This window comes from Bactrocera dorsalis, chromosome 4, assembly GCF_023373825.1.
Source record: "Bactrocera dorsalis isolate Fly_Bdor chromosome 4, ASM2337382v1, whole genome shotgun sequence".
NCBI classification, from domain to species: Eukaryota; Metazoa; Arthropoda; class Insecta; order Diptera; family Tephritidae; genus Bactrocera; species Bactrocera dorsalis.
This window is the reverse complement of record NC_064306.1, coordinates 28,801,491-28,814,686: the sequence shown is the minus strand read 5'-3', so window position 1 is coordinate 28,814,686 and position 13,196 is coordinate 28,801,491. Positions and strand designations below refer to the sequence as shown.

At 37.1% G+C, this 13,196-nt stretch overlaps 1 protein-coding gene across 7 annotated transcripts in view; it reads left to right on the top strand.

The window, feature by feature from the left end:
* Positions 1-12,062, top strand: part of LOC105233528 (rab11 family-interacting protein 1) — a 41,085-nt gene extending 29,023 nt beyond the window's left edge. For 3 of the 7 annotated variants that reach the window (XR_852882.4, XR_852881.4, XR_002184089.3), the window contains 6 exons: positions 4,910-5,054; positions 5,146-7,112; positions 7,749-7,894; positions 7,959-8,119; positions 10,978-11,098; positions 11,431-12,062. Coding sequence is in view for 3 of the 7 variants with exons in the window: in XM_029553512.2 (XP_029409372.2) it covers positions 4,910-5,054; positions 5,146-7,112; positions 7,749-7,894; positions 7,959-8,119; positions 11,431-11,437 (2,426 nt within the window). In the remaining 4 variants the exon portion in view is untranslated. The remainder of the gene's footprint in view (positions 1-4,909; positions 5,055-5,145; positions 7,113-7,748; positions 7,895-7,958; positions 8,120-10,977; positions 11,099-11,430) is intronic. The other 4 variants (XM_029553512.2, XM_019992926.3, XR_002184090.3 and 1 more) reach the window with 3 other exon arrangements.
* The last annotated feature ends 1,134 nt before the right edge of the window (positions 12,063-13,196 follow it).

The window sequence follows — 13,196 nt, the reverse complement described above, 5'->3', positions numbered from 1 at the left end:
AAAAAGGAAAAACTATAACAGGAGCATACTACGCATCATTATTGGACAAGCTAAAGGAAGAAATTTCGAAAAATCGGCCACATTTGCAAAAAAAGAAAGTCTTGTTCCACCAAGACAACGCACCATCTCACACCTCAACAGTCGCCATGGCGAAAATCCACGAATTGCGGTTCGAACTGCTTGACCATCCACCTTATTCACCGGATCTAGCACCAAGCGACTTTTTTTTTGTTTCCTCAACTTAAAACTGCGCTCGGCGGCCAGAGATTTTCGTCAAATGAGGAGGCAATCTCTTTCGTGAACTCGTATTTTGCAGACAAAGACGCCAAGTACTATTTGGAAGGGTTGCAGAGATGGGAGCATCGCTGGGAGAAGTGTGTGGAGTTACAAGGAGACTATGTAGAAAAAAAAAAAAAATTTGAAAAAGTCGCGTGCATCATGGTTAGGTCGGTTATTTATCAAACAGCCCTCGTACACGCGGCGGTTTGTTACTGCCTGCAAAGGTTGTCCCTCTTATTAAAAAAAAATCAATTTACTTTGTGGTGGTCGGTAAAGAATTCGAACCCAAGAAGGGCATACCACTATTTTCCATAAACGTATTTCATTTTGTAATAATTTAATTCTTTAAATCTAACTCGAATTAGTTGCTTTGGCATACTTCACTCTTTTTTAGTCATTTCCAGCCATATAACTAAATGCAGCATATATTTATTTGAGGAAAACCAAACTTTCGCAACCATGACCAAATTCGCCAAAATCGCTAGCGTCATCGGCATCGCCATTTATACCACATGGCTCGCTGCTTTTTGCATAATTTTATGTGCTTTGTGGGCTCCACACACGCTTACATACCGTTTAAACTTACAATTTTGGTTGAACTACTTCGGTTAGTTAATCGCAATTAGTGAGATAAACAAACGGCAAAGGCGCACAAAAATAAAAGATAAATAAAAATTACAATAAAACAAAAAGAAAGCAATTCGTGAAAAAATGCAAAATATGCAAACGTTTGTCGACTGCGCTGACGCAAAGGCGAGGAAAGGGGAGAGCCGCATTCAAATGTGAGCTTTCGGAGACGCTGCTTGCGCGCAAATATGCCGATAATGCGATAGTAATTGCACGTTGCGCATTCACCGCCCACACCTTGCACCAGCAACACCTTCCACTCACCCACTTTAGCGATCGCGCATATTTGTGGTGCGGATAGATAATTATATTGTGTGCTTTTCTCTTTTCTGTTATTTACTTTTCGCATTTTTTTACTTTTTATTTATTTTTCTTTTCTCATTTTTTTTATATTTTTTTCTTATTATTTACTTTTCGTTAACATTTTTGTGTTGCTGTTGTTGTTGTGTTTTCGTGCGATTAATGCCACAGTGCTCACCTGTTGCTTTTGTGGCATACAAAATGTTTGGTATTTGTGTCTGTGGTTAATTTCGCTGTTGCTGCTGCTTGTCTGCACCGCCCACAACCAAAACAACCAGACAACGCACCATTTTAGGTTTCGTCGTTTTGCCTGCCTTCCCCCACTTTTTTCGCAAGCTGCTTATTTACTAAATATATATAAATATATAGAGATTACCTGTGCGCCTTGCATAATTGCAAAAACAAAAAGAATGCGTGCACACATACATATGTATGTATGTATAAATATTTTCTTTCATGTATTACGGTTAACTGGCACTATAACTGCCTGGTGGCTTGCTGTTTCGTTGCTTGCTTTGTCTAACGTTCCGCACAGTTATTAGTCATTAGCTCTGTTTGTTTGCCTCATTATGTCGCGATATTTATTGGTCATTATTTGTGCCATTTGGTTGGAGCGCTCCATTTTCAGCTGAGTCGCCTCCAATAACGCGGCTGAATCAGCGGCCAGCAACGCGCAGCTATTGTGCTTTACTGTTTTGTTTCCAGTTATTGCTTTTGCAGTGTATTTTATCTTATATTTTGTGGTTTCTTCAAGAACTCTTGCTCAATTTGTTTGTATTGTACATTCATACAATGATTCTCATAATTAAATCTCACTATAAAACTATGTACATATGCATCGATAATTTGACCGACGAATCACAATAGTAGTTATAATTGCGTCGAGGTTAATTGAGATGCAGTCTCACTTATTTTCAGAGATTTCTGGTAAAGTTCAATGTGCGAAACCAGGTCGATTTAAATCAAATAAACTTTGTAGCTTCTAGTGTTTTGGTCAAACATATCTATGTATGTCATTTATATCTGTATATTTTTATAACCCCAGTACATGTATACACATAAAGGGTGATCAATTTTTTTACGAAAAAACACAGAAATTTCAAATTCAATGGCGAATGTTTATTTCCTTTCAAAAGAACATTCCTTAGAATTTATATTTCGAACATTATCTCTTTCAAATGTTGGCCACGGCTAAGTCTCAGATGGTCAATCCATTGAGTTCAATTTTCGACGACTCGTTCGAGCATTTCGACTGGTAACTGGCGAATGACATGCGTGATGTTTTACTCCAAGACCTGAATTGAGGTGGAATTGTCCGCATAGACTTTCAACTTTACATATCCCCACAGGAAAAAGTCTAACGGTGTGATATCATACGATCTTGGTGTGTTCTCTCAATGAATCCATTGATTGATGCGATGTGTGGGAAGTGGTGCCATCTTGTTGAAACCAAATGTCGCCGAGATCACGAGCGTAAATTTCAGGCATCAAATAGTCGGTTATCATGGCGCGATGATAACGGTCGCACATTGACGGTAACATTTTCCTTGGCAACATTTTTGAAAAAATATACGTCGATTATTGCGCCGGCTCACAAACCATACCAAACCGCTGCTTTTTCTGAATAAAATAGCAGATCTTTAATTTCTTCACGTTGCTCTACGTCGCAAATGCGGCAATTTTGCTTGTCTGCATACTCATTGAGCCAGATATGGGCCTCATCGCTGAATGAAAATCGGCTCGAAAACGTCGGAACTTTTCAACGTGAATTTTCGTAGTAAAGTTGAACGGCTTGTAAACGTTGTGCAAGTCTTTCCAAAATGAAATGCCAAACAATATTAAACAAAAATAACATGACAGCTTGACACGACTTAAGTGTGAACTGTCAAAAAAAAAGTACCTCTACTGTGATCACCCGTTATAAAAGATCAGCATGACGATCTGCATCTGCAGCTTCGTCGGTCTGTGAATGCGTGAAATAATCCCTCAGCTTAGCAACGCTGCAACTTTCGAATATATTGTTTAGATCACACCACTGTTGCATAGAGCTGTCATTCAAACTGACCGATCAAAGTTGAGATAAAGGTCTTCATAAAATATCCTTTTTTCCTTAATATAAAAAAACGTGGTTAGAAAGAACTAGCTTAACATTTAACGTTGGATGCAGACTATTTGCCTTTTTAAGTATCCAACAATAATCTGCTAGTATTCCTGCGCTGCATTTCCCTTGATTGCGCTTCTCCATTAAGGAGATGTCCTAATGGTACCTCTTGCCTTGTTCGTTACTCACAGCATCCAAATTTACCGGAAAGAAATCCAGATGAGAAACCACCACATCATTTATTATGTCTTTGTAATTTTCCGATTTATGATTTTTAGAAAAATCTTAGACAATGTTCACGAAATTTTTTGAGGAGAGTTTTTCATACATAATGATTCAGGTTTTCTTTAAAGATCTTATCCTTTATCAGTTGTCGTATTTGTGGAATCTTATTCAATTTGCTTGCTAAGTTTGGGGAATTTCTGCTTCTGATTTTTTGATCTTTGTGGAGGCGGCAGTTCAGTACTATATAGGATGGGTGCTTTGGCCGAAGGCAAGCTTGGATACTGTGGAGTATTTTTAGACTTGGTTGTAATTTATTTTGTTTGACATAAAAAGAAAGTAAGTAAATCCATGATCCTTTGGTTCGGTTCAAATCATTGGTATAGCAAATAGCATATGACTGGATTCTCGTTTACTGTTCCTCCTTATTGACGTAGACACCGCTTACGCGGTTATAGCCGAGTTTACAACAGCTCGCCAGTCGTTCTTCCTTTTTGACTGGAAAAGGTTCTTATTTATCTCCACACAACAAAAACTGCTGGGGTCGTTGGAACATATGATATTTATATATAGTATGATGTAAGGCCGGGGTAATACCTTCAGTTACCTTCGTTACATCGGGTCTAGGGCAAATATTAGGTATATGAGGGCTAAGGAAATTATTGACCCGATTCGATCCATTTTTGACACCCAGACATAATATTATCAGGAAAATATACTATCCAAATTTCAGTTATACCATATATCTCACAAACTGACCGATATTTTCGGTAAAAAGACAACTACAGGCTCTGGGATCCACATATTCGGAACCCAGGGTCTTGAACAGTTTTGGTTGCATTGAGACAAATTTTGATCACATTCAAAGTCATTGTCCGTGCAAAGTTTTATCCCATTATACGAGTAATATAATAATTGCTTCTTTATTTGTACCCAGGAAAGTAAAGGAATTAAATGAAATTTAAAATTTTGCTATACGGGAAGTAGGCGTGATTGTAGTCCGATTTCACTCATATGAATGCCACATGCCGAATTTGGTTGAAATCGGTCGAGTGGGTCTTGAGATAGGCGATTTCAGCTAAAAGTGGGCGGAGCCATGTCCTTTGTCCAATTTTTACCTTGGTTCCTATAAATCCCTTTCATACCATCTCGGATGTAAAATTTAATGTCTCTGATTGATTTATCTCGTTTGTAGCAGTTTTTAACAGTGCCGTTATATGAGGAGTGGGCGGGGTTATCATTCGATTTCATCCATGATATGTATATTAAACCTATTAGAGTTTTCATTTATTATTATTAATAATATTATTTATGATGACCAAACTCATAGTTTCAGATAAAAAAATCTATTTATTTTCATTTCCCTCTCTCTTCATCTAGTTCAACGAGCAAAAGGTCTGCTGACAAAAGGCAAAAATGGCACCAACAACTGCTTTGTCACAATATCGCTGGGCAAAGAGAAGTATCAAACGTCTGTCAAGGAGAAAGCAGAGATGAACGTCAGCTGGAATGAGGAATGCGAACTGTAAGTAAACTCCGACATAATGCCGAATGCATATGTCTCCTACTATTCCATAACAGTTTAAATTGTAACGACTTTATCCTTTTCCATACAGTAAAATTCCCGATCAAGGCAACCGTGCTGAACTCGTTCTGACCTGCCTACATCGCAACAATCTCGGAATTGATGAGTTTCTTGGCCAGGCCACATTGCCACTTAATGAAATGGATGTGTACGACCGTCCGCGTTCCAAATGGTTGAAATTGGAGAGTAAACCCGGGAAGGAGAAAAAGAATAAAGAGCGCGGGGAGCTGGAAGCGCGCATATCCTTCATTGTCAAATCCGGCTCCTTGACCGATCTAAGCAAGAAGGAGAAACATAAGTCTTCCATTGGCCAACTGGCCTCTTCCGTGGGTGGCAGCCTGCTCTCGATAGGCACAATAGAGAAGCGTAAGGGCATTAAGAAGTTCGCCAAATCGATTGGTTCGAAAATGCATTTGAGCAGCAAGAAGAAGAACAAGGATGGCGATGATGTATCCAATTTCAGTGGTTCATTTGCAAGCATTGGCACGCCGAACAGCTCGAATGGCGGAAGTCGTCGTTACGGGCAACGTGCTGGTGAAGCTGATCCCGGTGTAATAAGTGAGGACGAAGATGAGTTCGTCTTTGACAACTTGTCACACAAAAGTTCAGCGAGTTCGTTGAATATACGGTCGAGTTTACAACCGCCCACACAAAATTTCGCGCCACGTAATCCTTCACCGTTGCTGAACAAAGTTGGAGGTAAGCCATTGTCTAGAAGAGATTTGGTGGAGGAGGATCTCGCCGTAGATCCCGAACTAGAGGAGTTAGAAAACGACTTCAGCGTCCGTGCACGAACACTGCCGCCGCCCTCGAAACCACCACGCACACAACAACAACTCAACGACATGATAGCCTCGTCGCCGAAGCAGAAGGAACCGACCCTAGATGAATGGGAATCTAAATTATATAAACAAAACTTACAGATTGGCAGTACCGATTCCTTGAAACGACGCTCTTGGGAGCAATCGCGTGTGCCCCTACCAACACCCAATGAAGAGGCCGAAGAGAAACCATCAGAAAACGATGATGCAAATAAGGTGGTCGAGAAGAAAGACGAACAAAGTATTGTGAAACCAGCAAATGGGTTCTCTAATGTGAAAAGTTCAGAACTGCATACCGAGAGCGATTCTTCCTTATCTTCTTCAGAGTCCGAAGAGGAAGAGAAGCAAATTATGCCTGAACCGATTAACACTGAAGTCAAGGAAGTCGTTGCTAAAAGGCCACAAGAGCTTATTATAAACCCTAAACCCGTGGCAGCTACACAAAACATTAGTCTACTTTCGCCCGATGAAGAGACAAAAGATTTCAATGAACTCAACGCTTCATTTGCCAAATTCGAGCAACGCAATAAATCGCACTTATTTGATTTGGATACAGATAAGAAGTGGCACACACAATCCTTCATACAGGCAGAATCCAAAGTGCCGCCTGTGCCAAAGGCCATGCCACGTAACCGCGAAAGGGAAGCGGAACTGAAACGCGCTGAAGAAGAGCGAGAACTCGAACTCAAACGCCAAGCTGAGGCGCAAGCTAAAGCTGCAGCTGAAGCTGAAGCAGCGGCAGCGGCCAAAGCTGCTGCAGACGCCGAAGCCGCAGCCGCAGCTCAGGCACAAACTAAGCGCCAGCGCCAAGCCGAACTTGAAGCGGCTACAATTGCCGCCGAAGTAGAACGCAACCGTCGCGAAGCGGCTGAGCGCGAAGAGCGCAAACGCGCCGCAGAAGATGCGCGTCTCGAAGAGGAGCTACGCAGAAATGAGCAGCGCTTGCGTGAAGAAGAGGCGGCTTTACAAGAGGAGATGCGGCAGCGTGAAGAGGAGAAACGACGCGAAGCTAAGCGACGCGAGGAAGATCAACGCATTCTGAACTTTGCCAAACGATCGACATCGCTCGAAGACGAACAAAGTCCCTACAGTAGCACGCCCGAGCAATCGCCCAGTGAGATTGTGAGTGAGAAACGCGAAAGGCGCTTGGGCAAATTCAAGTATCTGAATAAGCGAGGTGAGCGTTTGAGAGGGACGGTGTGCAGTGGTTGATGAACGTTTGTTGTTGTTGTTGGCTGTGGCGGCTAACGCTGGCGGATTTGTTGCAATTGAAAGTGAAAACGTACACACACATACACACTTCGAAAATAAAGCTTTATGTGTGCTCGTTTAATGTCTTAACTAATAAATCTGACTTTTAAATCTGACATGATTATCAAAAAAACAAAAACAACCAATACACATACACCTTTTAATGTTGTGCAATGTCGGCATGAAATGCTTTGACCTGATTTGTTTCGTTTTAGTGTATATATTTGTGAAAATTAAATGCACGCTTTTGTAATCAAGAAAATCAAACGCAAATCCGCCAGTGGATTTCATTTGTGCGCTGTCCACACATAAACGCAAATATTCATCATCACTCACACTCACATACTCATATATATTATCTATTTAAATACGCATATGTTTTAATTGGTTTTAGCAAGCGCTTACATGCAATACATACATACATACATATATACGCTTTGTGTGTATATAGAAAAATCAAACATTTGCATTAAATTTGCACTTTTCATCATTATTTATATTAACTGTGTTTTTATTTTCGTGAATTGGAAAGTTTTCCATTACAAATATTAATATCTTACAGAGAAAAGCGAGGATAATCGCTCCACGCCAAGTCCAAAAGCCAACGAACGCATTATAATCGGACATGAGAAGTCCACATCACACGCGGAACGTCGCTCGGAGATATCCGCCGCACTGGCCAAAAAATACGAGGGCAAATCACGAGAGGTTGAACTAAATTATTTTCGCCAAATGTCACATTGCATACTAATTTTTCGAAAATGTATTGTAGGAACTCATGCTGATCGCAAATGGCATGGAGAATGAAGCGTTGCTGCAGCGTCAACGTGTCAAAGAACTGGAGGATTACCTGGATAATTTGTTGTTGCGCGTGATGGAGACACACCCCAAAATATTGCAGAATCCCTACTCACGAACGACATCGGCAAAGAGGTAAACACAAGTCAAACTCAAGTTGCAAACTAGGAAAAGTAACTGTTGTTGACTTTTAGAGCTTTTGTGCTGTGAATATATCCTTCTTTTATTCTAACACTTTTACTGCATTCACTCTTTATCTTTGACTAATACTTCATACTTCCATATTATTACAATCCACTACTAAACACCAAATTTATTTTTAAATGCACCCACACACGCTAATGAAAATACAAGCTTCGAATCAAATCAAATAACTAGACAGAAAGAGAAAAGAAATTACACGATACAATTTTTAATAATAATTTTAAAAATTAAACAAAAAAAGTAAAAATATTTATAAATTTAAATATTTCATATTTTTTATAAATTAATTTGAATTTAAATAATTTAAACATATTTTTAAAATTTTTAGGATTAGAAAAATTAAGGTGTTGAAATAATTTATAATTTTTTATAGAAAACAAAACTAAGGGCTTTCAAAACTTCCTTAGCCCCTGAGAGAATTTCTCCAGCAGACAAGAACCGCAGCACATGTTGTTGTTGTAGCGACAGAAATTTTGTCAAGTTGGCAGTCCTTGACCGGAAAAAAAATATGGGTCCGTTCCGGTTTCGTAGACCCGACTACCGTGGGCCCGATAAAACGACGTGTTAGCGTGGGGTTGCACCGCAAGTGCCATCCTGATTTTTGAACATCTGATATAGTTTGTTCGATTCGCTACTCTCCAATGTTTTTCGAATCGTAGACAGCTAATATTAAAAGTATTTGCAAATATCCATACATATATATAAACTATTTATAATATATAATAAATAATGATATTTTTCGATTACACAATGGTTGAAAAATATGCTTGCTCTCATCACTTCTTGAGTTACATGCTTAAATAAAACTAAAAAATTCACTTAACAAAATATATGCTATATCTATTTCGTCAGTGCATTTGTCATCGTCATTGAAACATTGATAATTTTAATTCATAAGAAGCATATTTACATGTTTAAACATTTTCCTTTGTTCTGTGAATAAACTTGTGGAAATTATTATAATATTTCTTGCTTGCATTAAAAGACCTGTAGTTACCTCACGAGACCTACTCAATTATTGTACAATAACGTTCTTAATACTCCTTATTTAGGTATATATGATTGGTCATTTAACACTTACTTTCGAACATTCGGCAACCATATCAAAAAAGTTTCAATAATGACTAAAAATTTTCATCCATCTATTATAAAAAATTCTAGCGAAAATTTCTTCTTGTAAATATACATATGTACATATGTATGTACACTTCTACTTTATTAAATCAATCGGTTCTCTACAATAGCATTATTCAAAGTATTGCTCGTCTAAAACCGCAAATTTTTCCCATCTTTCTAATCTAAAAGACAGGTGAGGCAAAACCTCTAAGCCGCTGTTTTCCAAATAGTTCTTAATTGCAAATTTTCATTTTCTTCCCCAAGATAGGAAGGAAGAACTACACACTGGCCAAATCGTTTAGTCCAATTAGTGTTACTTCCTTCATGAGAAAAGGGATGGAAAAGATTGTGGACACTAGCGCGCGTACAGACCAGGCAGATCCATTAATACTGCTCTGTACCAACTCAAGGCGGAACTTTAGAATTCGTTTTAAATTTGAGAACACTCTCTGCGACATAGTTCAAAAATGGATTTTGCAATATGGTAGGGTTAAATATCAATATTTCAAAAACAACCGTTATCCATTTTCCAAAGCGAAGATCTTTTCCGAGCTTGAGACCCCTAACACATTAGACTCATTAAAATTTCATTGCTACCAGCGTATCGCTATACTTAGCGGTAGTCAAGCGGCACTAAAAGCGATCTCAGCTTATAAGGTCAAATCGCTTTTAGTGGAGGATTGTATAGAAAGGCTGAACCGCCTATCAGGTTGCATCCGCGTTCGCCTGATTTGGGTGCCGGCGCATAAAAAGGTAGCCGGCATGAGCTGGCCGTTCTGCTGCAGCCTCCAGAATGATGGAGCCAGAACCGTACATTGCTGTGTGGCCCCAAACTATAAAGAAATCGGCAGCAGGCAGCAGGAATGCATACACCAAGCTACTTCCGGGAAGGTACAACCTTAGAATACCAAAGCACCAAATACATACATTGGCATTGTCGTTTCATTTCAATAATATAATCTAATATTGTTTGGGTTAATATTCCGTTATATTAAAAAACAGAATTTTGAATTTTTCTATTTTCTTAATTATTAATCTTTTTCATTCTAAGCTCTACATAATGTATGTCAAAGAAATAGCATCACAGAACTCTCGCTTCTTCTTTACTAGCGTAGATACCGTTCTCGCGGTTATAGCCTTTGGCTGCTAGGTTTTACATATATCAACCATACGCTGCTCCTGAATGTTATTCCACATATCATATTATCCAGCTCATTTAAGCATCATACCAACGACATCTCAATGGACTCCCTCATTTCATTTAACCCTTTTTTATGGTGTTTCAAACAACTCTTAGGAAAACGAAACTCATCTACTCAAATAGCATAAAATTTATAAGATTTTCAAACATTATTTTCATAGGAAAGTGTTCTACATGCTAACATATTTTTACATTTCCTTAATTTCCCACTGTGTTGTGCAACTAACTGTACCTTATCCTTTATCTGTGTCATTTCAAAAGTCAATTTGGGCAACTTATCGAAATCCACTACTCTACTGTGTAACTGTGTTTCTCATGTGCACCCGTTTCACATTTTTCGTTCGCCTTTCGTATTTCCCTGTGACTGTCCTCTTTATTTGAACGTTTTGAATGCAATTTCCAATTTTTCTTGTTTACTAATATTTTTTATTCAATGCAACACCGTTATGTTGATTGTTATGCTCTTCTTCAGTTTTAAAAATTACATCAATATGAATGACTTTTTGTAAAGAGCGCGAGTGAAAGAAAGAAAGGTTGGCGAAGCGTGATGTAATACCAACCGTTTGGCAGTTCGCATGTCATTGCCAGGACAAGTAAGCAATTTAATTACAATTTTTACCCCAAATTACCGTTATGTGGTGTATTTTTAATTAATTTATTATTTTTTATACTTTTATGACAAATAGTTGTGTTTAAAGGGTAGAAGGTGACAGACAAATTCATCGCTCATTAATCTTAGCTTGAAAATGCAAACCGAAATTTTCCTTAACAAATATGAGGAATTAATTGTATTATTTTTCTATTACTAAATAAATTTTTTATGCTTGAAAATGCTTTATCACCCCTTCCAAACATTCTTTGTTGAAAATATAAAAAAAAAATATTGTTCTGAAAATTTTTCTAAAACTCTGGTTTCTCTTTGCAGCGGCTGAACATTAATGAAAATATCACAGTTATTTATAGCAAATAGTAAAGTTACGCGCGCTAATTAAAAACAAAACAAAAACAAAATGTTGCATGATTACTTTGAGCGCCTTCCAAGCAGCTAAGGACGGACATGAGCGCTGTTAACACGGATCCGAATCACCGAGTTGCCTTAGAGTGAAAATTCAAAGTGCTTTTTTTAGACTAGTTATATACATATATAAATTTACACAAACAAAAACAACTATAGCAATGTATGTAAAAGTATATGTGTGCGAGTAAAACATAATTTTGCACTCAATGTCATTTTGTTAGTTAGAAATGATTTTGTTTCTACTAATACAGTTAAATTATTATATAAAAAAATATTTTTTAAGTAAAAGAATCACAAAATGTATTTAAAAAAAATTAACGGTATTTAGTGCAGCGTGCTGCAGCAACGTATACACCACAACTCAAGATTTAATGATTTTAAATTTTACTCCCAGCAACGGAAAGCAAGCTAAGTTAAGTTAATTTATTAATCAATAATTAAAAAAAAAAATTAAAAAAAATAATAATTTTTGTGCAAAATATATTATTTTTAAACACAAAATCGTATGTTTATAAAATGTTTGACATTTGTATGCGCTAGTGACAGCTGTAAATAACGCAATAACGGGCGTAAACAAAGCATAACTATTCACAACAAAATTCATACTAAAAAAACACTAATCAAATATTGCATTTTTTGTGTAAAAAATTGAAATTTTTATAAATTTTAATTCAAATAATTTTTAGAAAACTTGTAATTATGACGTAAAATTAAGTTAAGCAGTTTTTTGACACTAAAGCTATAGTTCCACTAATATTTCGACATTAAATTTATTATTGCATTAATTGCTGCTAGAGTAAAATGTATAATGTTTTTTTGTTAACGCATTTAAATTTTTTATGTTTATTTACATTTACTACACATATATTTTTTTTGTATCTTTCGGTTTGGATAATTTTTTGTTGCTGGTATAAAATTATATTAATATATTAGTTTTAACTCTGACATTTATATCTGTTATGTGTATGTGCTAAATTGTCGCGATATTGTAATTTAAATCTAAGTAAAAAAAATATTCAATAAATATTATATAACAAATTTCTACCATTAAGCTAACTGTTTCAGTGGAACAAGTAAGAAAACAGTTTGAAACGCTCAAAGGTGGGGAAATACTTTCAGCTGTTACAAAACTTTGTATTAACAAGTAAGGAAGGGCTAATTTCGGGTGTAACCGAACAGTTTATATCTCCTTGCATGATAAAAGTGATAATCGAGATTTCATTATCTGTCATTTACATATTTTGCTGTAAAAATTAATTAGAATTAAATTCTGAGAGATTTACCGATATTTTCGGTTGAAAAAAAATTAGGATTAGGTTAGGTAGGCACTGGTTCTTCGTGTTCGATATCAGGGACTTTGAAAAGTTATAGTCCGATCACGACAATTTTATCCACAAGGGATACCTCAGCTCAAATACCGTTTATTGGTGTAAAGTTTTATACCGCTAGTCATCATCATTGGTTCTTATGTATATAATTATTACAGCAGAGAAGGCATCAGATGGAATTCAAAATAGCGTTATATTGGAAGAAGGCGTGGTTGTGAACCGAATATTTTGTACATGTCATCAGGGTGTTAAGAAAATATTATATACCGAACTTCATTGAAATCGGTTGAGTAGTTCCTGAGATATGGTTTTTGGTACATAAGTGGACGACGCCACGCCCATTTT